Here is a 23,757-nt window from a genome sequence, read left to right on the forward strand (position 1 = left end):
ACCCTCTCTAAAGAGACTTAATTTTGCTGTTCAGTCATATCAACAAGTATTTACAGAGCACCCATCATAGCGCAGGCATTGTCCTCTGCAGTGGGGCCATAAGGTGCTTACTTTCTAGTAAGCGAAAGAGATAATAAATGAGCAAATTTGGACAGAACCAGATGATGGTGATAAATGCTAAGAAGAATAATAAACCAGAATAAAGGAATAGAGTTAGAAAATGATGACTCGCAGAGTAGGGGCTTGAGGGGGCGGAGGTGGTTTCCACCAGATGGCCAGGAAGTTTTCTTTGTTATGGTGACATTTGAGTAGAGACCTGAATAAAATGAATCAGCAGAAATTGACAGAACCTAATATAAATCAACCCTAATATAAATAAATAAATAAATAAAATGAAGACTCAAACCATGTAACTATCTGTGGGAACAGCATTCCAAGCATTGGGAACAGCAAGTACAGAAGTCTTGAGGTAGGAGATCATTTATCATAACCTTCTTTTTCTAAAATTTTTAATTTCTTGGTTAAGGCATGAAGACCAAAATTTCACTCAACTATTTTAGGGGCTGGTCCACTAAAGATTCTTAATAATGATGATGATAAAATAATCATTGCATTTATTGAGTGCTTATTATGTGCCAGTCACTGCCAGGCTCACTCAGCTCATAAGCACCAGAGTCAGCATTCAAACCCCGGGCTAGCTGGCTCTGGAACCAGGGAGACTGGGAGTAGTCCTGCTCATTTGCAGTAACCTTTCAGCAGCATCTATCATTTGGATCTTCTTTTTATTTATTTATTTATTTATTTATTTATTTATTTATTTATTTATTTATTTTGTCTTTTTGCTATTTCTTTGGGCCGCTCCCGCGGCATATGGAGGTTCCCAGGCTAGGGGTCGAATCGGAGCTGTAGCCCCCAGCCTACGCCAGAGCCACAGCAACGCGGGATCCGAGCCGCGTCTGCAACCTACACCACAGCTCACGGCAACGCCGGATCCTTAACCCACTGAGCAAGGGCAGGGACTGAACCCGCAACCTCATGGTTCCTAGTCAGATTCATTAACCACTGTGCCACGACGGGAACTCCTGGATCTTCTTTTTAATTTATTCCTCCCAAGGATGTGCTTTGTGCCAGCTATTGCACAAGGGAGGGACTCAGAGAGAAATACACAGCAGATGGAACCCTTAGGAGCCCCACAGTTCAGCTGGGAGGAGAGGCACAGACAGCTGGAGTGCCACAGAGAGGCTGAGCGCCACCAAGATGGTGCCACGGCGTGGGCAGAGGAGGCTTCCCAGAGGCAGTGTGGGAATTCCTGAGCCCCCTTCCTGCATCATGTGGACAGCTCAGAGTCCATTGCTCCCTATGGCCAATTTGGGTTGCTTTTAGGAATAGAGGAATAAGTATAACAATAATGTAAAGTTGATCACATGGCAAGTATGGTGCTAAGCCTTTTATAACAGAAAGAAATGTTCAAAGTAGGAGTTCCCGTTGTGGCGCAGTGGTTAACAAATCCGACTGGGAACCATAACATTGTGGGTTCGATCCCTGGCCTTGCTCAGGGGGTTAACGATCCGGCGTTGTGAGCTGTGGTGTGGGTTACAGACGCGGCTCAGATCCTGCGTTGCTGTGGTTCTGGTGTAGGCTGGCGGCTGCAGCTCCGATTCAGCCCCTAACCTGGGAACCTCCATATGCCACGGGAGCGGCCCAAGAAATGGCAAGGAGACAAAAAGGAAGGAAGGAAGGAAGGAAGGAAGGAAGGAAGGAAGGAAGGAAGGAAGGAAGGAAGGAAGGAAGAAAGAAAGAAAGAAAGAAAGAAAGAAAGAAAGAAAGAAAGAAAGAAAGAGAAAAGTAAAAAAAAGAAATGTTGAAAGTAGCTAACATTTCTCAAGCATCCACTTTGTCTTCACTACACTCTATGCTGTGACAGGGACAAGAGATCCTGCAAAGACCAGCATCTGTGTGTTCACCTTCTAAAGGTCTACTGTGTGATAAGAGAACAGGTGTATTTCAGGTTGGCCTGCCATTATGGACAAGCCTTCATGCATTCTGGGAAGATCGAGGCACAGGGACACTGACATAGACAAGGATTCGATAACAAAAGCAAGCAAAGGCTGGCTTTCCAAAGGAAGTACTCCACGTGAAGCAGAAGCTGCCAATGGCGCGGACACTCCCTTCCCCGAGTGCCCGACACTGGACCCCTGTGCGAGGAGGCACAGCCTGGTGACCAAGACAGGAGAGCCTAACAAGTGAGGGACTGAGCGACCCCTGAATCAGCATCAGCCACATCCACCCTCCGGGCCTCAGTCCTCCCTTCTCAGTCTCAGGGTGAATTCTTCAAGTTTAACGGTGCTGAGCAGCTGGCGGTCTCCAGACGCAGGACTGGAAGTGGTGGAAACGGCCGTCTCCCCTTCCCTGCAAGATGCATTGCTCCCTGCAACGAAGCCTGAGCCTTACCATTGATGCTACGTGGCTATGGGAATGTATTGTGAAGGGCCAGGTTATGGCAAAGGTGAGACTGTTGCTTAAAACAGATCCTCTAAAATGGTTTCCCTTCCACAGTCCATACCTTCAAGAGTCCAAGGAAGTGGCTCAGAGAGTCGCCTCACAAAGTTCCTCCACTGCTTCTAACAGGGTAATTTAGGGAAGCATTTCACCACGTGGGTGGCTAAGATATTAAATCATGAGAGTAATTAATCCTTGCCCATCAAGTGCTTGAGCTCCTGACACATTCTGTAAACGGAGGCCCAAACAGACTCGGCAGGGCACCCCAGTTGGTCAGGGCCTCTGAGGCCTTGGCAAGTTTCCAAAGGCGATGATATCAGCAAAGACACCTCGGAAGGGAAGGAGAACACCCACGGACCGCACCCTCCCCTGTGGGGTGCTGCATGACACACTCTCACACTCAAGCTCATTTAATTCCTACCACAATCCTGAGCAGAACTGGGGTTCCCTGCTTGACCCCTGGACCCTTATCTTTTCTGCCTAGTGTTGGCTACAGTATATATGTGTGCGTGACTAGGTCACTTTGATGTACAGTAGAAAATTTGCAGAACAGTGTAAACCAGCTATAATGGAAAAAATAAAAATCATTTTAAAAAGATAAAATAAAATATTGGGGGGAAAAAAAAGAGCAGAAAATAGTCTCAAGACAAGAAAGACAATCCCATGTCATACACCTGTATTAAAACATTGTGATTCTAGCCATTGCTTTACTAATGAATTTTTGTGTGACCCTGTGTGACTTTGTAAAAACCACATGCTCTTTCCTGAGTCTAAAATCTTCCCTTTTCAGAGGTGGGAAGGCTCTGGGTACTGGAAACTTCCTGTCCTATAGAACCCGAGGGGCTCCAGTCCTTCCAGAAGGCAAGGAACCTCCCTGCACTCACCTCCTCAGGGTGAGTCAGGCCCCAGAGCCCCCTGCTGAGGGAACCTCTGCCTCTCCTTTTGCACACCAACAGAAGCAGGCTGGCACCTGCACAGATCAATAAAGGGGAGGTGCTCAGAGAGGCAGCCAGGCTTCTACTGACTTTGAGCAGACTGGGCAACATGTCACAACAAAATTCTCCCTCTGCTGCCACTTTTCCTTCCCCAATCTGTGAACTGCGGCCACTCTCCTCTCTGCTCCTGGGACAGGAAGGTGCTGCTGTTTCTGGATGCTGCATGAAGCTAATGATTTCTTTCCTGCAGGGTAACTGCCACGTGGACCATCTGTGACCACAATAAAGAGGTAAGAGATGAAAGGGAGATGAGAAGGCAGAACTCTAATGGCACAGTGATGTGGTAACCGAGCCAAGTCATGGCTGGGCACACAGAAGGGTGTGAGGCTGCTGGGGCATAGGCATTGGAGCCAAGGGAGAGACAGCACCTGTCTGGGCTAGTCCTGCTGTGGGGGAAGAATTAATGAAGATGAAATGCTGCTTCTCTCCCAACTCTAGCCCCCAGCTCTGCCATAACCTCTTCTTAGAATCCTTTTCATTGTTAACAGGTCTGTCTTTCTTACCGAATGTTTCTTAAGAGGATAAATGAAAAAAATGAATGAATGAATCAGATCATCAATGAAGAAAACATGGGCTTGGCCTCGAACCCCTCAAGCTTCCCTTCTTATTTCCTGACTATGCCAAGAATTTGTTAGGTGGACGTGACAGGTAGGTGTATCATTCAAGTGTTGACTGCCCTCATTTTGGGGACTAGGTAATAAATCATAGAGGATTGGGGACAACATCCCTCCTAATTCCCAGATAATCCCCACCAAAGAAAGCCCCTAGGCCATCCCCTAGTGACCTCTGAAACTCCTCGGTGCTCTGTTGGCAAAGGCACAGAAGGATTATTCCCCTTACCAAAGCCTTTGCACCTCCTGCTTTTCTCTCCCCACTCCCTTAGGACCCTGATCCAGCATCCTACTTCTCCTGACAGCCGAGGGAACGAGACGCAGGCAGGAGTTTCCTGGAGACCATGGAGAGTCTGTTCCCTCGGGAGCATTGGGATTGACACCTGTCAAAGATGGCCTGGGCCCCGACCACCTTGGGTGGACTCAGGGCAAGATGACCTCTGGAGCCCTGATAAGTCTGACTCACAGCCAACACCGCCTTCAGCTTGCCTGACTCAGGACTCTCCATGCACATGCTGCCCAGTGTCACAGACGCACTCATCTATTGGTGAGAGCTGTGGCTCCAGGGCTGGGCCTCGGATCCCACCTTCCCAGCTAGGCCTGGGAAATGGAGCATCCAGCTATTTCTAGGGAAACTAAAACTGCTCCTCTGGTCTTTCTCTGTTTAAATCCCTCAAGATGCTAGCAGTCATTCATTCCCCAGACCCTGTGAAATTACGATAGCCCACCCTCTGCCCAGCTTACCAACCCTTCCCCCTTCCCCATGCTGTGTATAGTAGTCACAAAGTATTGTCTTTATCCCCAAGAGCCAAACCACAAACAAGCTCAAAATCCCAAATCAGAGCTCCCCATGGAGCACAGACTTGCAAAAGTGGAAGTTCATCAGTTCAGCCATGCACAGGGGACCTAGCACTGTGGCAGGACATATGGGGGCATCCAAAGAGGGGAGACCAAGGTCTCTGTTCTCGGAGAATGCACTGTCTCATTCAGAGGAAAGAAGTCTACATAGGAAACAGCAGAAAGTACTAAAAGACCACAGGAAATCGAGGCTGAGCTGGATGTTTCAAAATCCCACTCTAAATGGGGCACAGGAGTCAGAGAAAACCACACACTCTCACAGCTAAAAAACACCTATCTTCGGAGTTCCCATTGTGGCGCAGTGGTTAACGAATCCGACTAGGAACCATGAGGTTGCGGGTTCGGTCCCTGCCCTTGCTCAGTGGGTTAACGATCCGGCGTTGCCGTGAGCTGTGGTGTAGGTTGCAGACGTGGCTCGGATCCCGCGTTGCTGTGGCTCTGGCATAGGCCGGTGGCTACAGCTCCGATTCAACCCCTAGCCTGGGAACCTCCATATGCCACAGGAGCGGCCCTAGAAAAAACAACAACAACAACAAAAAAATGCCCTCGGGGACCACAGACCTATCCAGGTAGGCACCCAGTCATAGCTTCCAATCCATCCCTCGTTTATAGATAAGGAAGGAAACTGAGTCACCAAGTGGAAACAACTTTTCCAAGTTCACAGTGCAACCCAAGGGCCGCTAATTCTCGGTCCAAGGGCTCTCTGGGGCATCAAGGTGAGGGGCTGAGAAACGCTGCAGGGGAATTATTGTTACGCTTAGTGACATGTCAGACAGAAAAATGCTAATATATGATCACTTACATATGAAATCTGAAAAATAAAATCTGGACGAGATCTGACTGTTCTTGAAAGGGGAACAGGAGAATGCTGAGCATTGATTTCCACATACACACATTCCCCAAATTTATCTCTTCCCATCCTGATGGAGCTGAGTGAGGGGGTGGAAGGGTTGGGGTGAGGGAACTGAAAACACTGATGGGACCTCAAAGGAACTGCTGGTAATATCTAAAATACAATTGAGGAGTTCCTGTCATGGCTCAGTGGTTAACAAATCTGACTAGGAACTATGAGGTTGTGGATTCGATCCCTGGCCTAGCTCAGTGGGTTAAGGATCCGGCATTGCCACGACCTGTGGTGTAGGCCACAGATGAGGCTCGGATCTGGGGTTGCTGTGGCTCTGGCGTAGGCCAGCAGCTACAGCTCCGATTGGACCCCTAGCCTGGGAACCTCCATATGCCGTGGGTGCAGCCCTCGAAAAGACAAAAAGACGAAAAAATAAAAATAAAAATAAAATACAATTGCAACTTCACAGGAAGCATGTTTATCTACCTTCCCCGCCCCATTTCCTCCACTCCCACTTTACCTCAAGACACATTCTTCTGGTCAACAAACATTTATCGGGTGTCTACTACTGTGGGTTCCTTGGTGGCTGCTGGGCTCCAAGGTTGCACAAGACCCCTGGGAGGTGCAGAGCCTCAGCAATAACTTGCCCCTGCCTAGCTGCATCTTAGCAAGCTGGTTAGGCCTGTTGGCATCCTCAAGTCAAGGCCTTTAAATCAACAATCTCTCTCCAGAAAGTTTTGTAAAAACAACTCAAAACGGTTTGGCAGTTCCTCAGAAAGTTACATAGAGCTATCATATGACCCAGCAACTCCACCCCTAGGTGCATGCCCCAAAGAACCGTAAACATATGTCCACAGAGAAACTTATACACAAAATGTTCACAGCAGCATTATTCATACTAGTCAAAAGGTGTTAACAACCCAGATGCCTATGGACAGATGGATGGATAAACCACATGCAGTCTATCCATACAGTGGAATATCAGCCTTAAAAAGGAACAAAATACTGATACGTTACACATCGCCGAATCTTGAAAACATGCTAAATGAAAGAAGCCAGTCAAAAAAGGCCTCATATTGTTAAGATTCCATTTATATGAAATGTCCAGAATAGGCAAATCTGTAGAGACAGAAAGTAGATTAAAAGTTGCCAGGACATGGTAGAGGGCAGAATTGGGAATGACTGATGATGGACACAGAGTTTCCTTGAGAGGGATAAAAATATTCTAAAACTAGATTTTAGTGATGGTGACATAATAATAAAAAACACTAAACTGTATACACAAAACGGGTGAATGGTATGCTATGTTAATTGAATTATATCATATTTTTAAATTATTATTTATCTTATTTTATTTTATTTTATTTTTTTGCTTTTTAGGGCCACACCTGCAGCACATGGAAATTCCCAGGCTAGGGGTCAATTTGGAGCCATAGCTGCTGGCCTACACCACAGAAATAGCAACCCAGGATCCAAGCCACGTCTGTAGACCCATGCCACAGCTCACAGCAACGCCGGACCCTTAACCTACTGAGTGAAGCCAGGGATCGAACCCATATCCTCATGGATCCTAGTCCAGCTCGTTAACCACTGAACCATGAAGGGAACTCCGAATTACATCATCATAAAGTTCTTCAACAAAAAGAAAACAAAGCCCTCAGAAACCTGACCTAAATGATCCACATTCCATGCCATGAGGTTGACTTTGAAGACATCTGTTTCGGTGTGTAGCATTATTAAACATGTTCTAGGAAGTACCTAAAATTCCACGGGCTGTGCTCAGCAATGACTTCTGACGCTTTCCAGGTCATTTCATTGGGGGTGGGGGAGGGGCGATGGAAATAACCTGAGACATTGGAGAGGGGAGAATGATGGGATCGTCTACCCAAAAACAAATCCTGGGGAGTTCTCTGGTGGTCTAATGTTAGGATTGAGTGCTTTCACCACTGCAGCCCAGGTTTAATCCTGGTCTTGGTAACTGAGATCCCACATCAAGCTGCCGCATGCTGTGGCCAAGAAAAGAATATATACATATATATGCATATACATATATATTCTAAAAACAATAACAACAAATGCTATAGTAGAAGAGAAGGCTGGGCTACTGGCTACAGGGAAGCCCAGCACCAGACTAAATCCTGTGCACAAGACCTCCAGGAACCCAGACCTCCTGTCTTTGGCTCATAACACATTTTTTGACAAGGTTAAAATACTGCTGAAGCTAGTGTTACCTTAAAAAACCACTGACTGTCAAAGATGTCATTAATAGGGAAAATGGCCTATAATTAACAGAAGGATAATTCATCTTCAAGGAAAAATTTTTAAATGAGAACTTGTTCAGATGATAACAAATGACCTTTCAATATCAAGAAATCTCAAAGAGTTTATGTCTATTAATTAGTCCCACTTTTCTGCAGGGAAGGCGTTTATTTGCCCCATCTGCAGTTTATCTACTTGTATAATGCCAAAGGGCTAAGCAGGAATGGAGAGCTTGCTGCAGGATTACAATGGGGACTGTTTTGGGTTTCTTTTCCAAACCAGTGCCACAGCAGTGACCCGAACCACAACAGTGACAATGCTGGATCCTTAATTGCTAGGCCACCAGGGAACTCCACATAGGGGGTCCTTTGTAATATAACAACCATCCTCTGGATCCTGCAGCTTTCTTTTTTTTTTTTTTTAAGGGCCGCATCCATATGAAGGTTCCCAGGGTAGGAGTCGAATCAGAGCTGTAGCTGCTGGCCTACACCACAGCCACAGCAATGTGGGATCCAAGCCACATCTGTGACCTTCACCACAGCTCATGGCAACACTGGATCCTTAACCCACTGAGCAAAGCCAAGGATCAAACCCACATCCTCATAGATATTAACTAGTTGGGTTCGTTACCTCTGAGCCACTATGGGAACTCTAGATCCTGTGGATTTCATCTCACTAAATAAGCACTCAACATCTCGAAAGAATGAAAAAGTAAGCCTACGAGTCCCATGATAATTATCCTTAATGATTTGGTTAAAATAGGACAAGGAGACTCCCTGAAAACTCTATTAACTCAAAATAGTACCTGTCACACCTACTGGGCACATCTGCATCCCAAAAGAAATGGACAGGAAAGGCTTACTATGGGAACTGTAGGAAATGGACAATAGAAGGAACTTCTTCAGTGTCGTTCTGTCAACTACAAAGGCAGAAGGTGCTTTTTCTGTGTAGGTTTTATTTTTATAAGTATAAGCATCTATCTGTCTCCCCCAGTAAATAATAAGCTCCTTCAGTGTTGGAACCATAGGTACTAGAGAAGCATAGGAAAACAATAAATATTTGACTGGTTAAGCATCAGGAGGTTCTCATTTCAAGGTTGGATTCCTTCACAGAATGTCATTAGGAAGTTTCTTTGTTATTACTCACTTCAGCTCCTGTGGAAAGCTACTTCTCTCCCTGAGGAGTGGGCGATCACCAGTCCTGTTCCAACAGAAACAGTATAATATAGACGTTGCAAACAAGGGCTTTAGAATTAGGAAGATATGGGTTTAAACCCCAGCTCAGCCTTTGCAAGCTGCATGACCTGGAGCAAGTTTTTTAATCCCTCTTTGAACCTCAGTTGTCTTGTTTGAAAATTGATGACAGTATTCCCTGCCTAATGGAGATGTCGTGGAATTAAATAAGATGTCATATATAGCATGCTTAACACAGAGCCTAGTGTAGCTTAAAAACATCTTGTCTTTGAGGCCACAGGTCAACCTTCCAACATGAATGTAAAATAAAAGCAGCAAAACACATGGAAAAACAATGAACAAAAACAGAATTGGTCCTCATGCAATTTACAAATGCTAACAGAATGCCATAATCGCCCTCCCAGTTTTCCACAGAGGAAGACTGAGGAACACAAAGTCCTTAGCCTTTTATCAAATTCATGAACAGGGCAAAGTTAAAATATAAGCTCAAAAGCTCTTGCTAGCACTGAGACTGGCATCAAAGCATCTTAGAGTGTTAACGCCAAAAGAAAGTTTGGAGATCATTTCAACCACCTCCTTTTGTAGATAAAGAAACTCAAGGCCAAGAGGTGAAGTGATTTGCCCCAAATTACCCAGTCTATTCCGTGACTTCTTTAAATATGTCTTATTTCTAGTCCCTGCATGTGGAGGTTCCCAGGCTAGGGGTCAAATTGGAGCTGTAGCTGCCAAGCCTACACCAGAGCTATAGCAACTCAGGATCTGAGCCACATCTGGGAACTACACACACCACAGCTCATGGCAATGCCGGATCCTTAACCCACTGAGTGAGGCCAGGGATGGAACCCGAAACCTCATGGTTCCTAGTCAGATTTGTTAACCACTGCGCCACAACGGGAACTCCTCATGTTCCTAGGTTTTCTAACACTCAGCATTTCTCATGTCTTGCAGCTCGTATTCAAAATCTTTCTCTATGTGAAACCACTTTATTCCAATCAGACCAAGATCTCTCTACACTTTTGTGATTCCACTGCAGAATCCTGAGTGCATGCTAACAATAGCAGGTGTCATCACTAATAACTGGCTGATGTATGGACTCAGGAAAAAGTCCAACCAGGGATCTAGATGTGAGACAAATTAGAAAGTAGAGGTAAATCTATATTCTTTTGCATTTTACAAAAGATTTTCAAATGCCTCCATAATTCAATGGAATTATGTTTACTCCACATTTACTAAGAATCTCCTATCTTAAGACACCACTGGTATGTCGTGGGTGCGGAGATGGGGAATAAATGGAGGCCCAGGTCTCTGATAGCATCTCTCTCTCTCTCTTTTTCTTTATTTTTGGCTGCCCCGCAGCACATGGAATACCCAGGCCAGGGATCAGAACAAGCCGCAGTCTCGACTTAGCAGTGTCAGATCCTTCACCTACTGTGCCGGGCTAGGGATCAAATCTGAGTCCCAGCACTCACAAGATGCCACCAATCCCCTTGCACTACAGCGGTAATTCCTCTGGCAGCATCTCTATTCACAGCTATCATAAGCTTCCACATTATGCTTCAATTCTAACTTTTTAGCAAGACCTTCAAAGGCTCCAAGGGTGGCAGCTTCACCATCATCACACCCCTCCCCAAAAGTGGTCATGTATCTAGTTCTCCCTCTAGCCTGCAGAGCTGTCATGTGGGAAAAAAATTTTAATAAGTCAACAGATTAAAATACACACATCTATGGAGTTCCCGTCATGGTGCAGTGGTTATTGAATCCAACTAGGAAACATGAGGTTGTGGGTTTGATCCCTGGCCTTGCTCAGTGGGTTAAGGATCTGGCATTGCCGTGAGCTATGGTGTAGGTCGCAGTTGCAGCTCGGATCCCGCATTGCTGTGGCTGTGGTGTAGGCCGGCGGCTACAGCTCCGATTCAGCTCCTAGCCTGGGAACCTCCATATGCCGCAGAAGCGGCCCTAGAAAAGGCAAAAAGACAAAAAGAATAATAATAACAAATAAACAAATAAAATACACATACCTAACTACACAAGAAAGACAACCTAAAATCTCCAGGAACTATACCCTGGCTATATACCTAGACTCTCTAGTCCCTGCTTCAACAGATTTCCGTGAAGTGACTATATTAGTACCCTTCTTTGGTGTGATTTGACCATTGGCCTCCATTAGTCTTGGTAAGTGACACATGTTAAGGATGAATTTAACTTGCACCTCTGTCTTTTGGGACCCCCTGCTGCATGCATGTACACACACACTCCCCTAATTAAATGGGGCTGGGACTTGAACAGTGTCACCTACTCTAATGACAAACAGGTTCATGAGCAAATGGGGGAAGTAAATAAATCGAACGGTCTGCAGAGGGAGAGGTCAGGCTGGGCTGAGCTGGGCTGGGCCCAGAGTGATTCAAGCTCCACCACAGAATGGGTGTCTCCGGATGGTCTAGTAGAACAATTAAAATCCCTATAAATAGGATGGGTTTTCAGGTGTCCAGTATCCTCACTGACTTCTGAATCTTCTGCTCATACCTCCTTAAGCAGGTAAGACATCCATGGTGAAGCAACGGCAGGATCCATGAGGCTCTTGATGGGGGCTGTGATGTGCTGGGCTGGGGAGGTCAGAAACTACTCCCTGTATCCTTGAGTAGCCACGAGTACCTTCCTGCTTCCTTTTTTGGCTCTATCTGGGAATATAATGATAGCTAGGGTGGCTGACTTCTGAATCTGTAAAATATATATGCTGTTGTTTCAGTGTGTCCTAGGCATTCCAAAACTGAGGGCTAATACTCTTGATGGATAGCTTAGTCTCCCATAGAGGAGAATTTGACTTCTGTGCAAGTTAGGGAAGATCCAAGAATTTAGGGCTCATCAGGGCCAAGGCCCTGAACCATGAGGCCATAATAATATTCAAACCTCACTGCAATAAATGGCCACAAGGGACTCAGCTTTTCCCATGCAAGTCATCATTTGCTACTTATCCTTATAGGCATCACTGCATGCTTTTGGAAGTTCAATGTGCTTTGCAGTTAGGACTTCAGTTTGGAGGCCCGTAAACTCAGTAACTGGAATTTTCACACCATAGAAAAAAGAGCATTGAGACCACAATCTCAAAAGATTCCAGCTTTCCAGCATGGCCAATGTGAACCTGGCTGATTGTACACATTTCCTCTCCTCTGTGCAGTAATATGGCTTGCTATTTTTATCTGTAACAGTTTGTTTATTCACTGACTCTTCAGGCCAGAAGCACTTGCTAGAATTTGGCCTCCCAGAAATCTTCCTTGGTCCATGAAGCTAGCTTCTTCCCCACCTGAGCAAGGCTGTTAAGAAGACTGTGGCCTCATCAGTAGTGCCCTCTTCTATGTGCTAGTCGTTGGTAGAAAATGATGCCTTACCGTACTGGCTTCCGGCCCAACCTCTATGGCCTTCCTGATCTCTCTTCTTTTTTATTCTATTATGAGAATTTTAATTAAGCAAGTCCCACCTGAAATAGTAGGTGGAGCATGTAGAACACCAACCATATATATATTTTTTTTTTTTAAGAAATTACCTCTTTTTATTGGGCGGCACATAGTTTGCACCGTTCTTCCACTGCAGCACGTGCTATCTGGAGCCTGACTGTGGGTCAGAGGGAGTAAAGGGTACGGCTAACAAGGAGCTTTGTCACCTCCTCAGCTTCTTTCCCTGACCAAGAGGGGCCAGCTTCCCTCTGGAAATACTGTCTCCTGGTCTTCAATGTAAGTTCAGATGAACATATTATTTCTTCTTTTAGGTTCCTTCATCTTTGCTAAAATGGCTCAACTCCTGAACAGCATACTCACTGTGATCGAGGTGTTCCAGAAATATGCCAAAGGGAAAGGGGACTGTACCTCACTGTGCAAGAAGGAGTTGAAGCAATTGCTCTTGGCTGAGTTTGGAGACATCCTCCGGGTAAGATCCTCAGACTCTGGGCTCCACGGAGTCAACTGTGAGTTACACTGACACCTGCATCCAGGACTTCATGATTTTTGTTTTATTTGGTCATGCTCCACCCTGTAACTAGAAGAATTTCAGGAAGCTCCTTAGTCATCCACTCCCAGCACATAGACATGTATGCATAGGCATGATCACAAACACACACAAACACACACACACACACACACTCACACACACACTCACACATACACCCCTCCTTGTATCTGAGCTTGAACAGGAGAGAGTACTACTTCAAACTGGGAGTCATTTCGCACAAGAAAATCTGAGATTTGGATCTTGATATCTATACTTTAGTGCTGTCCACCCATCTCATTCATTCAATAGAGTTGCTGAGCATGTACTCCATACCAGCACCATCCTGGACACTGGGGATACAAACAGGAATAAAACCAGCTTAATTCCCTCCAGGATCTCACAGTGTGGTTGGGAAAAAAGTAGATGAACAACCACTTACAATATAGCATGTGATGGGATGGGATAACTTTCTGAAATAATTCAAAGTAATTACTAATGAGGCTGATTTTAAATAAGTGTATCTACTCCCTGTTGTCATACTCCCACTGGTCCAGCAAAGGATGAGGTTCTGAGAACCAGGTGATCCAAGACTAGAAGCCTAAGCCACTTCTATCAAAGATGGTTTATAGAGGACTAAATGGACTGGGGCATAGACACTGGCACACATCTTAGTATCCATAGAAGAACATCTGATTTTGCTGTGGTTTTTTTTTTAATCTTCTCACAGAGACCAAATGACCCAGAGACTGTGGAAACCATCCTGAGCCTCTTGGATAAAGACAGAAATGGACATGTGGATTTTCATGAATATCTCCTATTGGTGTTCCAACTGGCCCAAGCCTGCTATCACAAGCTGGATAAAGAGTTATGCAGAGATAGAACCTCCCAGCAAGAAGGGGAGCATGAGGGAAAACAAGACCATAAGTTTCCAGGAAATACTGAGAGACAACACAGGCAGAGTCAGGAGGGAGAAAGGCAGGATTACCACTGTAATCAATCTGAGAGACAAAACCAGGACAACTACCAGGATCAGTCTGGGAGGCAAGATAGGGGCTCCAGCTCTGGTCAGTCTGAGAGGCAAGACAGGGACTCCCACTGTGGTCAGTCTGGGAGACAAGACAGGGACTCCCACTATGGTCAGTCTGGGAGACAAGACAGGGACTCCCACTACGGTCAGTCTGAGAGACAAGACAGGGACTCCCACTACGGTCAGTCTGGGAGACAAGACAGGGACTCCCACTATGGTCAGTCTGGGAGACAAGATAGGGACTCTTGCTATGGTCAGTCTCAGACACAAGGTCAGGACTCCAGCTCTGATAAAAAACTGAGCCATACATTTGGCAGTGGCAAGCCTAAAGGACAAGGATATGTCTTTGCCTTAAATCAGTGTGAGAAACAACTTCAGGATTCTCATTATGGCCAATCTGATAAGCTTGGGCAACAGTCAAGCTGTGGCCAGTCTGGAAGACTGGGAGAGGACTCCTCCAGCCACACAAACCAACAGGAATCAGGCTCTTATTATGAGCAATCTGAGAGGCTGGGTCAGGAATCAGGCCATGGTAGGAGAAATAGGCAAGAACTGGGTTCTCATTATGGCCAGACAGACAGACAAGGCCAGAGTTCTCACTATGGTCAGTCAGACAGAGAAAGCCAGAGCTCTCACTTTGGCCAGACAGAGAGACAAGGCCAGAGCTCCTGCCATGGCCAGATAGATAGACAAGGCCAGAGTTCCCACTATGGCCAGACGGACAGACAAAGCCAGGGTTCCCACTATGGCCAGACAGATAGACAAGGCCAGAGTTCTCACTATGGTCAGACAGATAGACAAGGCCTGAGCTCTCAATATGGCCAGACAGAGAGACAAGGCCAGGGTTCCCACTATGGCCAGATAGACAGACAAAGTCAAGGTTCCCACTATGGCCAGACAGATAGACAAGGTCAGAGTTCTCACTATGGTCATACAGACACACAAGGCCAGGGTTCCCACTATGGCCAGATAGACAGACAGAGCCAGAGCTCTCATTATGGCCAGACAGATAGACAAGGTCAGAGTTCTCACTATGGTCAGACAGACAGACAAGGCCAGGGTTCCCATTATGGCCAGACAGATAGACAAGGTCAGAGTTCTCACTATGGTCAGACAGACAGACAAGGCCAGGGTTCCCACTATGGCCAGACAGAGAGACAAGAGCAGACCCGTCATAGACGAGACAAGCAAACCCATGAAGATGAGCAGACCCGTCAGAGACGAGACAAGCAAACCCATGAAGAGGATCAAAACTGTCAGCAACGACAGGATAGGCAAACCCATGAGGATAAAGAGAGGTATCAAGGGTCCCAGGATCAACAGTCCCATAGGACCCAGCAAGGCCGTGCTAACAGAGAAAAATTCCACATGAATGAGGAAGGCCAGAGTCGAGGTTCCCAGGGAAGACACAGTGACCTGGCCTTCCATCCAACCCAGAGCACTGAGAGACCCCAAAGAAGAGAACAAGGTATAAGCCACCCTACCAAGGCAACTCTTTCTCCCAACCCCTTCTACGAATATGTACTAGAGCAGAGACAGGGTCAGCACTAGGCTGCGCGTGCACCAGAGTCAGAGCAACAAGAAGCCAAGGAAGAAATCTACGTGTCAAGTTCATCCTTACTTCTGTTTAAGAGATTGAAAATGTATGTTTTAAATCTCTCTTCTACTCTATCTATCTGCAAAAATGTTTGGGGGACTAATATACACTTTCAGGGCATTTCAGCTCTCTGAGCAGCATTTCCAGGGTGTTTGGGTTGGGTGAAATCTGAGGGGTAAATTGGGTAAAATAATCAGATCCCAATTTTGATTAATTTGGGGATTTAAATCATTTCCTGGTTTTCCCTCCTGTAGGGGGACATGATTGTATCACTGAAAGGTAGAAATTTCTCCCGAAAGTTCAGAAATAGGAAAGGTATTCTGAAGCTATACATTGCAGCCTGAGGAAGGGACACATGGATTTTACTAAGCTCCTGTGGATGAACCATTAGAAACTGCAAACCTCGTAGTCTACACTAAAATGAAACACAATGAGAAGCTGCTAGGAGATGTCCACGACACCCAGCACACCCACATTTCTACCCCTACCAGAAGGACTGGTCACTGAGCTTTTATCAGCAGAGCTGAATGGACTGATTCCAGCTTGATGCCTTCCTAGTTTCTGATCACGCAAATCAGAGAGACAGCATATGTCATCTGTTTGCAGATTCCAATGAGCCAACACTGTCAATCTATAGCTCCTGGAGCCTGAAAACCTTTCACAAGAAAATCTATGGAACTGTACTAAAATACCCAATAAATGATTGGTGAGCATTAACCTCAATGATTCCTTGCCTCCTTCACTGTGAGCCGTGCCATCTTCACTTGTGGGCCATTTTCCAAGAATAAGACCTCATTTCTTGACATCTAAGATCTCTTTGAGGTCCTAGGAACTGAAAAATAAATAAATAAATAAGAATCAATATGAAACAGAGTCAAAAGGAATTTATCTAAAATATCATTTTCAGCTCCTTCCCCTGCAGAGGAGTCAAATTTGACCCTTTCCCTTCATTCAGCTCCACATTCGAATGGTCATTAAGTCTTGCCAACTCTACATCCACCAGACCTCTTAAACCTCTTCCCAGTTCCCCATTTCCACTGCCTTAGTCTCCCTTCTCTACAGTGGCTCCCAGTGACTTTAGAATAAAGTTCACACTGGAGTTCCCGTTGTGGCTCAGTGATTAATAAATCCAACTAGGAACCATGAGGTTGCCTTGCTCAGTGGGTTAAGGATCTGGCGTTGCTGTGGCTCTGGTGTAGGCTGGTGGTTACAGCTCTGATTAGACCCCTAGCCTGGGAACCTTCATATGCCGTGGGTGCAGCCCTGGAAAAGGCAAAAAGACAAAAAAAAAAAAAAAAAAAGGATTAAGTTCACACTCCTTAGCATGGCACATAGTCCTTCACCATCTAACCTAGATGACTTACCCAGCCTAATCTCATGAAAGGCCCCTCCCAGGATCATTTAATATCTTTTCTTAGTATGCCACAGTCTTTCATTAATTCATATTTTTAACATGCCATTTCACAGCCTGGAATACCTCCCCTCCCTTTTTTGCCTGAGAAAATCCTCAGCATCCTCTGTGTCCCAACAAAAAGTATTACATCTTCCAGGCAGCTTCCCTGGACCCTCCAAGCATTCCTTCCCCTCAGTTTCTACCCATTCCTGCTATATGATTTGTCACACTACAGTAATTATCTCCCACCAAACTGGAAATAAGACCATATCTTACTTAAACTGGTACTACCTAGCATTTAGTGCAGCCACTGGTGTTTAATGGCACTCATTAATTGTTTGCTGAGTAGGTAGGCAGATGGAGGTAATTAGTCTGGCTTCAGAATAAATTTAACAAACATTTACTGGGACTCTGCTGTCTGTTACTTGGTTAACAGACAAGAGAGACTAAATGAAAATCTTATTCATTCAGATCTCAGTGAATGAAACAGTAACCGTTTTAGATGTTTTCATCAAAAGGGGATTTAATGCCCAGAATTATAAGGGCTGAATCACTAAAATCAGCAAACTTCGGAAAACACTGAGTTCAATGTGTCACCAGTATAGCTGTTGAGGACTCAGAAAACTGAATCCAGAACTTCTGGCATTGCTACCAAAATTGCCTATCAACATCCATGTCTCAGAGTAACCATCGTGGTGCAGTGTAAAATACGACTAGGAACCATGAGGTTGCGGGTTCAATCCCTGGCCTGGCTCAATGGGTTAAGGATCTGGTGTTGCCATGAGCTGTGGTGCAAGTTGCAGACTCGGCTTGGATCCTGCATTGCTGTGGTTCTGGTGTAGGCCAGCGGCTACAGCTCCAATTAGACCCCTAGCCTGGGAACCTCCATATGCCTCTGGTGTGCCCCCTTCCCAAAAAAGCCACATCCATGTCTCCATAACCTTATTTGCCAAAAGAAATAGCCCAAATAACAATACCTTCAAATATCATTCAAAATCATCTAATTGGTAAAATATGATTCACATCTAGAAACCTCGTTGTTAGGTAGTTTAAGAAACATAGAAGTAGATAAGAATGGATACTGAGGGCCATCAGATCCTATTCATCATAGGAAGGATATAAAAACTCATAACAACAGCTCCTTTCCTCAGGAAGATTCCAATCTAGTAGGAACTATGTCTAGAGCAAACAACCATTAAATAAGACAAAACGTCATAAGTACAAGAAAATTTCTGTCATGGCAACCAAGAAGGGAGTAATTTTGCCTGGAAGGATTTTAAAAAGTCTTCACAAAGAAAGAATGTAGTTCCTGTCATTGCGCGTGGTTAATGAACCCGACTAGTAACCACGAAGATGCTAGTTCAATCCCTGGCCTTGCTCAGTGGGTTAAGGATCTGGCGTTGCCCTGAGCTGTGGTGTAAGTCTAAGATGTGGTTCGGATCCCAAGTTGTTATGGCTGTGGTGTAGGCTGGCAGCTACAGCTCCAATTCGACCCCTAGCCTGGGAACCTCCATATGCCATGGGTGTGGCCCTAAAAAAAACAAAAGACAAAAAAAAAAAAAGGGAAAAGGAAAGAAAGAAAGCATCTAAGCTTGGGCCATGATCTTGGGGCATAGGGGATGAGAAGGGTCACGGTTTGTCCAGGGGAAGCCCATATGCTGGCAGCTGTATAAACAGCATGATTTTTCCTGGATAAAATGGATCTTCTTCACAAATGTTCTCTATAACTTAGACTCTCCCCAGAAAACAAAGCCAGAGGGTGGAGAATAAATCTAAAGATGAGAGGTCTCAAAATCTGGAAGCTGCTCAGGGTCCATGGAAGCTCTCAGAAGGTCAGCCAGGCAGTGAAGAGTGGGAGGGATTTAATCAAATAAGCAGAGGGAACAGCATAAGCACAATGTGGGGAAGGAAAGTCCAGGAGTATTCAATGAAGCAAAAGGCATATACATAGAACACTAAAGAAAGACAAGTAAAGAGAATTAAAGCTGAAAGGGCAAACTGAGCTAGATCATAGAGGACCTCGAAATTTACCATGAAGAGTTGGGGGTTTTTTCTGTTAATAGTGGAAGCCACAGAAGTTTTCTGAGCATAAAATGAGAGGAAAGAGGAAAACTGGTAGGAAAAATGTTTGGGATGGAGAGAAACAGCTAATATAAGGATAGAGTCAGGTGAATTTGACCTGTGTAACTTCCCCATCACAGGTACAACATAAGCCCATGCAGACTTTGGAACATGGCAAACTGGGGGTGCTATCCAGGCTCTAAGGCCAAGAGCTAAAGACGAGAAGTGGGGGTCCGCCCTCAAGACGTGGTGAAAGGAGGGAGAAGAAACATCCTAAAGGGCTATAGGCTGACCAGAAGTGGGCTCTGCACTAGCAAAAAAGCAGCTCTCTGGATCTAAGCCATAGAGCAACCTTTCAAATTTCCTCAACTGTACAGGCCAAATAGAAAACTGTCCCCCTTAAGCACTGTCTCTGCACTCAAACTCTGAGAGAATCATGCAAACTGTGAAGATAACTCTAGTCCTCCTTCCAAATATACCTAAATCAGAAAGGGGCGTCATTACCCTATAGAAAAACTGATTTTATTTCACTGTAGCCCAACTTTTCTCCCCAGGAGCTCATTCTTCAGCCACCTCCTCTTTTCTAACTACAATCCTGTCCTTCTCTCTTCTAACTATCCAGTCCTTTGGTTTCAAATATCATCGGTATTTCTAAAACTCTCCCATCACTATCTCCAATCTCTTTCTTAGACCCTAAACTCATATATCCAATCATCCACTCGGCATTTCCATTTGGACATCCTTCCCAAACAGAATGCTTGACTTTTGCCCTTTTTCTCCTTCAATTTCCCCCATTTCAGTAAGTTCGTAGCCCCATCCGTATTGCTCAAAGAAAATCTAGGAGGCATTCTTCATTGTATTCATTCCTTCCCTCCTAGATCAAACTCATCAGCAAGTCTTTTTCTTTTTATCTCAAAATGCAGTGTGGCCCAAATTCACCATTCTTGTCAAGTCTACTCCTGTCACCCTTATCACCATCACCTCTCTCCTAGAATAGAGCAAGAGCTTCCTAATGGGCTCCTTACTGTTTAGTGAAAATATAAACCACAACATGTCATTCTCCTGTTTAAAATTCCTTTTTTTTTTTTTTTTTGGCTTTTTTTAGGGCTACACGCGCGACATATGGAAGTTCCCAGGCTAGGGGTCAAATTGGAGCTACAGCTGCCGGCCTACACCACATCCACAGCAACACAGGATCTGAGCCAGGTCTGCGACCTACACCACAGCTCACAGCAATGCCAGATCCTTAACCCACTGAGCAAGTCCAGGGATCGAACCCACAACGTCATGGTTTCTAGTCAGATTCGTTTCTGCTGTGCCACCACGGGAACTCCTCCCCTGCTTAAACTTCTTGATAGCTTCTCACCACACTGAGAATAAAACCCAATAATCTTCCCAGGGCCTTTCTAGAATGGGCCCCTGCCAGATCTCATCTTGCAGCACTCTTTTCTACTTTCACCAGCCACTCTGGCCTTCCTTCTGATTCTAGCAGGACAAGCTGACTGCCCCCTTAAGGCCTTTGGACCAACTACTTCTTTTGCCTGGAACGGTCATCTCCCTGATTTCTGTGGCTGGCTTATTTCTTCTAGGTCTCAACTAAAGAGTCACCTCCTCAAAAGCTTTCTCTGACATTTAATCTAAAAGGGTAGTCTTCCAATCACTCTCAATTTCATATTCCTCTTGTTGTTAGTATTTTTCATATTTGATATCTTATTTTTATGTTACTTACAGTTTTTTCCCTCTGCTGGAACTTAAGGCCCACAAGAACAAGGATTTTGTTTGTCTTGTTTGCCCCTGTACCCTCTGCATCAAAAACATCGGCTACTCACAAGTGACTTTAGACACTACCCTTCTCCTTTATCATCTCACCATATCTCTAAGAAGTTTGAGGAAGAAATAAGGCAATGAGACAGAAACAAGTTTCTAACGTGGAAGGCTTGAGGTTGATGGATGCTTCAGTTCTGAAGAAGGTGTGTGTGTGTGTGTGTGTGTGTGTGTGTGTGTGTGTGTGCGTGTAGCAGGGGCTGAGGATTTTCAGCCCTTATATTAAGGCCTATCCATACCCATTCATACCACAGGCCTCACAGATGGTGCCCATCTGATCTGATTTTTCATATAGTATTTTGTTTTTTTGTTTTTTGGCCTTTTTGCCTTTTCTAGGGCCGCTCCCATGGCATATGGAGGTTCCCAGGCTAAGGGTCCAATTGGAGCTACAGCTGCCGGCCTACACCAGGGACACAGCAATGCCAGATCTGAGCTGCGTCTTCCACCTACACCACAGCTCACGGCAATGCTGGATCCTTATCCCACTGAGTGAGGCCAGGGATTGAACCCTCAGCCTCATGCTTCCTAGTCAGATTTGTTAACCACTGCGCCAGGACGGGAACTCCTTCATATAGTATTTTGAAATGCAATTTGCTATCTGTATTCCTCAACTTCACTCTGTAACATTTACAAAGACACACACACACATATACAACACAGTGGCTGCTCCTAGTGCATGCCCAATTAGTGTATGTATCTATTAAATGCTCATAGAAGCCCTTCACGATCTGGCTTCAGTCTACATTTCCAACTTGGTTGCCCACAGCGCCACAATAGGCCACATAGACTCCGGCTTAATTGGACAACTCCCCACCCTTTATACCTTGGAAGCAAACCAGAGAAATTATCATACAGGGTTCTAGTGCCACCTACTGATCACTGGATTCTCTGTGTCCTTAGCTGTCTAGGAAAAGGACAAACACTGTTGGGAAGGGATCAGGTCACAGCATGGCGCTCTCTGGCCAGTGAACAAGACTTTTGTCATATGGACTGGTCACCAGTTTCTGCTACAGCAGCTATCATTCCTAACTGTGCAGCATCTATGCATGTGTAGCAGGCTATGCAATTAAGAGCAGCAGTTTGGGAGTTCAATAGAAGTGAGTTCCAATCTTAGCCCAGCCATTTAATTTCTTGTATCTTGAGTCTCGGTTTTCCTGTTTTAAAATTCTGATAATAACACCTTCTTCATAGGGTGGCTATAAGGATCTGCAGAGTGCCTGGCATTCTAGAGAACTGGAAAGACACAACTCTTGCCCTAAAAGAGCTTGCAATTAGTCAAGGGTAGAGGCAAGTGCCAAACTATATGTAACTAATGATGATATGATTCAATGTACAAAATTGTTTTGATCACCTCATGCACACCAAGTACTGTAACTGAAGGTGGCAAGACAATAAGAAAAAAACACCATGGATGCTCAAAAGAGGAGCAGATCACATGCAGATGAGATAAGACAAATATCTTCAGGGTAGAGGACGTGTCTATACTGGACTTTAATGAATGACTAGGATTTAAACAGGTAGATGGATTTATCCAACCAATATTGTACTCATCCTTAAAATCTCACTTCAAATTTTATCTCCATAAAGCCATCCCCTACACCTACCTTAGTCTTAATTTCTCCACTCCACCTGTCTGCTTCTGCTGTTATCAGTCCTCCATGGTGGCATTCTAATTCATTCGGCTTATTTTAAAGTTTATAATTTACAAGTCTCTCTTTCACACTGTCTTCCACACACTTCCCTAAAGCCAAGAAAGACACTGATGGTATTCATTTATAAGGCCCTACAGTGCAATGCCTAATTAAGAACAACAGTATTTACATACGTCCAACATTAGGGCTGCAGTTTCATAAGTCTCAGATTCATTCATGCATCCAACAAACACTGACGACTACAGTTTGCTGGACACTTTGCTGGGCACTGGGGTATACAGAGGTAGGCTGTCTCTCATCAAGAATTAACAATCTATGGGTCAGAAAAGCAATCACAATTCCATGTGATGGATCCAAAAGAACAAACAATTGTTTGTCAAAGAAGTGTGAAAAAAAAAAAAAAGCGGTAACTTTCCCTGAGCACTTAGTGCATGCTGGGCACAATGCTAGGTGCCTCACAGGCCTTATTCCATGGAATCCTCTCACAAATCCTAACAAATCCCTGCTTTTCATTACACAGATGAGAAAGTTACCATTTTACACATGAGAAAGTTGAGGCATGGAGAGATTAAGTAACTTCCCCAAAGTCATGTATCTTTTGAGTGATAAGAACAAAATTCAAATCCAGGTCTGATTCTACAATCCTTGTTTTTAAATCACTTTATTGCTTCCCACACCAAGGAAAAGAGCCTACTCAAAGGGTACTGTAGGAGTTCCTGCCATGGCTCACCAGTAACAAACCCAACTAGTATCCATGAGGATGCGGGTTCAATCACTGGCCTTTCTCAGAGGGTTAGGGACCTGGCATTGCCATGAGCTATGGTGTAGGTCCCAGATGTGGCTTGGATCTGGCGTTGCTGTGGCTGTGGCATAGACCGGTGGTTACAGCTCTAATTCAACCCCTAGCCTGGGAACTTCCATATGCCATGGGTGCAGCCCTTAAAAAAGAAAAAAAAAAAAAAA

At 45.0% G+C, this 23,757-nt stretch overlaps 1 protein-coding gene across 1 annotated transcript; it reads left to right on the top strand.

Annotated features, from left to right (window-relative positions):
- Window positions 1-13,042: 13,042 nt before the first annotated feature.
- On the top strand, window positions 13,043-15,818 carry RPTN (repetin). Its single transcript, XM_021089839.2, has 2 exons — window positions 13,043-13,180; window positions 13,968-15,818. Exons 1-2 carry the CDS (start codon window positions 13,043-13,045, stop codon window positions 15,816-15,818), a joined length of 1,989 nt encoding a protein of 662 aa, XP_020945498.2.
- The last annotated feature ends 7,939 nt before the right edge of the window (window positions 15,819-23,757 follow it).

The sequence above is a fragment of the Sus scrofa genome, chromosome 4 (assembly GCF_054392235.1).
Source record: "Sus scrofa isolate SSC_HxYL_T2T_F1_AM1 chromosome 4, Sscrofa_HxYL_maternal_Yorkshire_Landrace_v2.0, whole genome shotgun sequence".
Lineage (NCBI taxonomy): Eukaryota > Metazoa > Chordata > Mammalia > Artiodactyla > Suidae > Sus > Sus scrofa.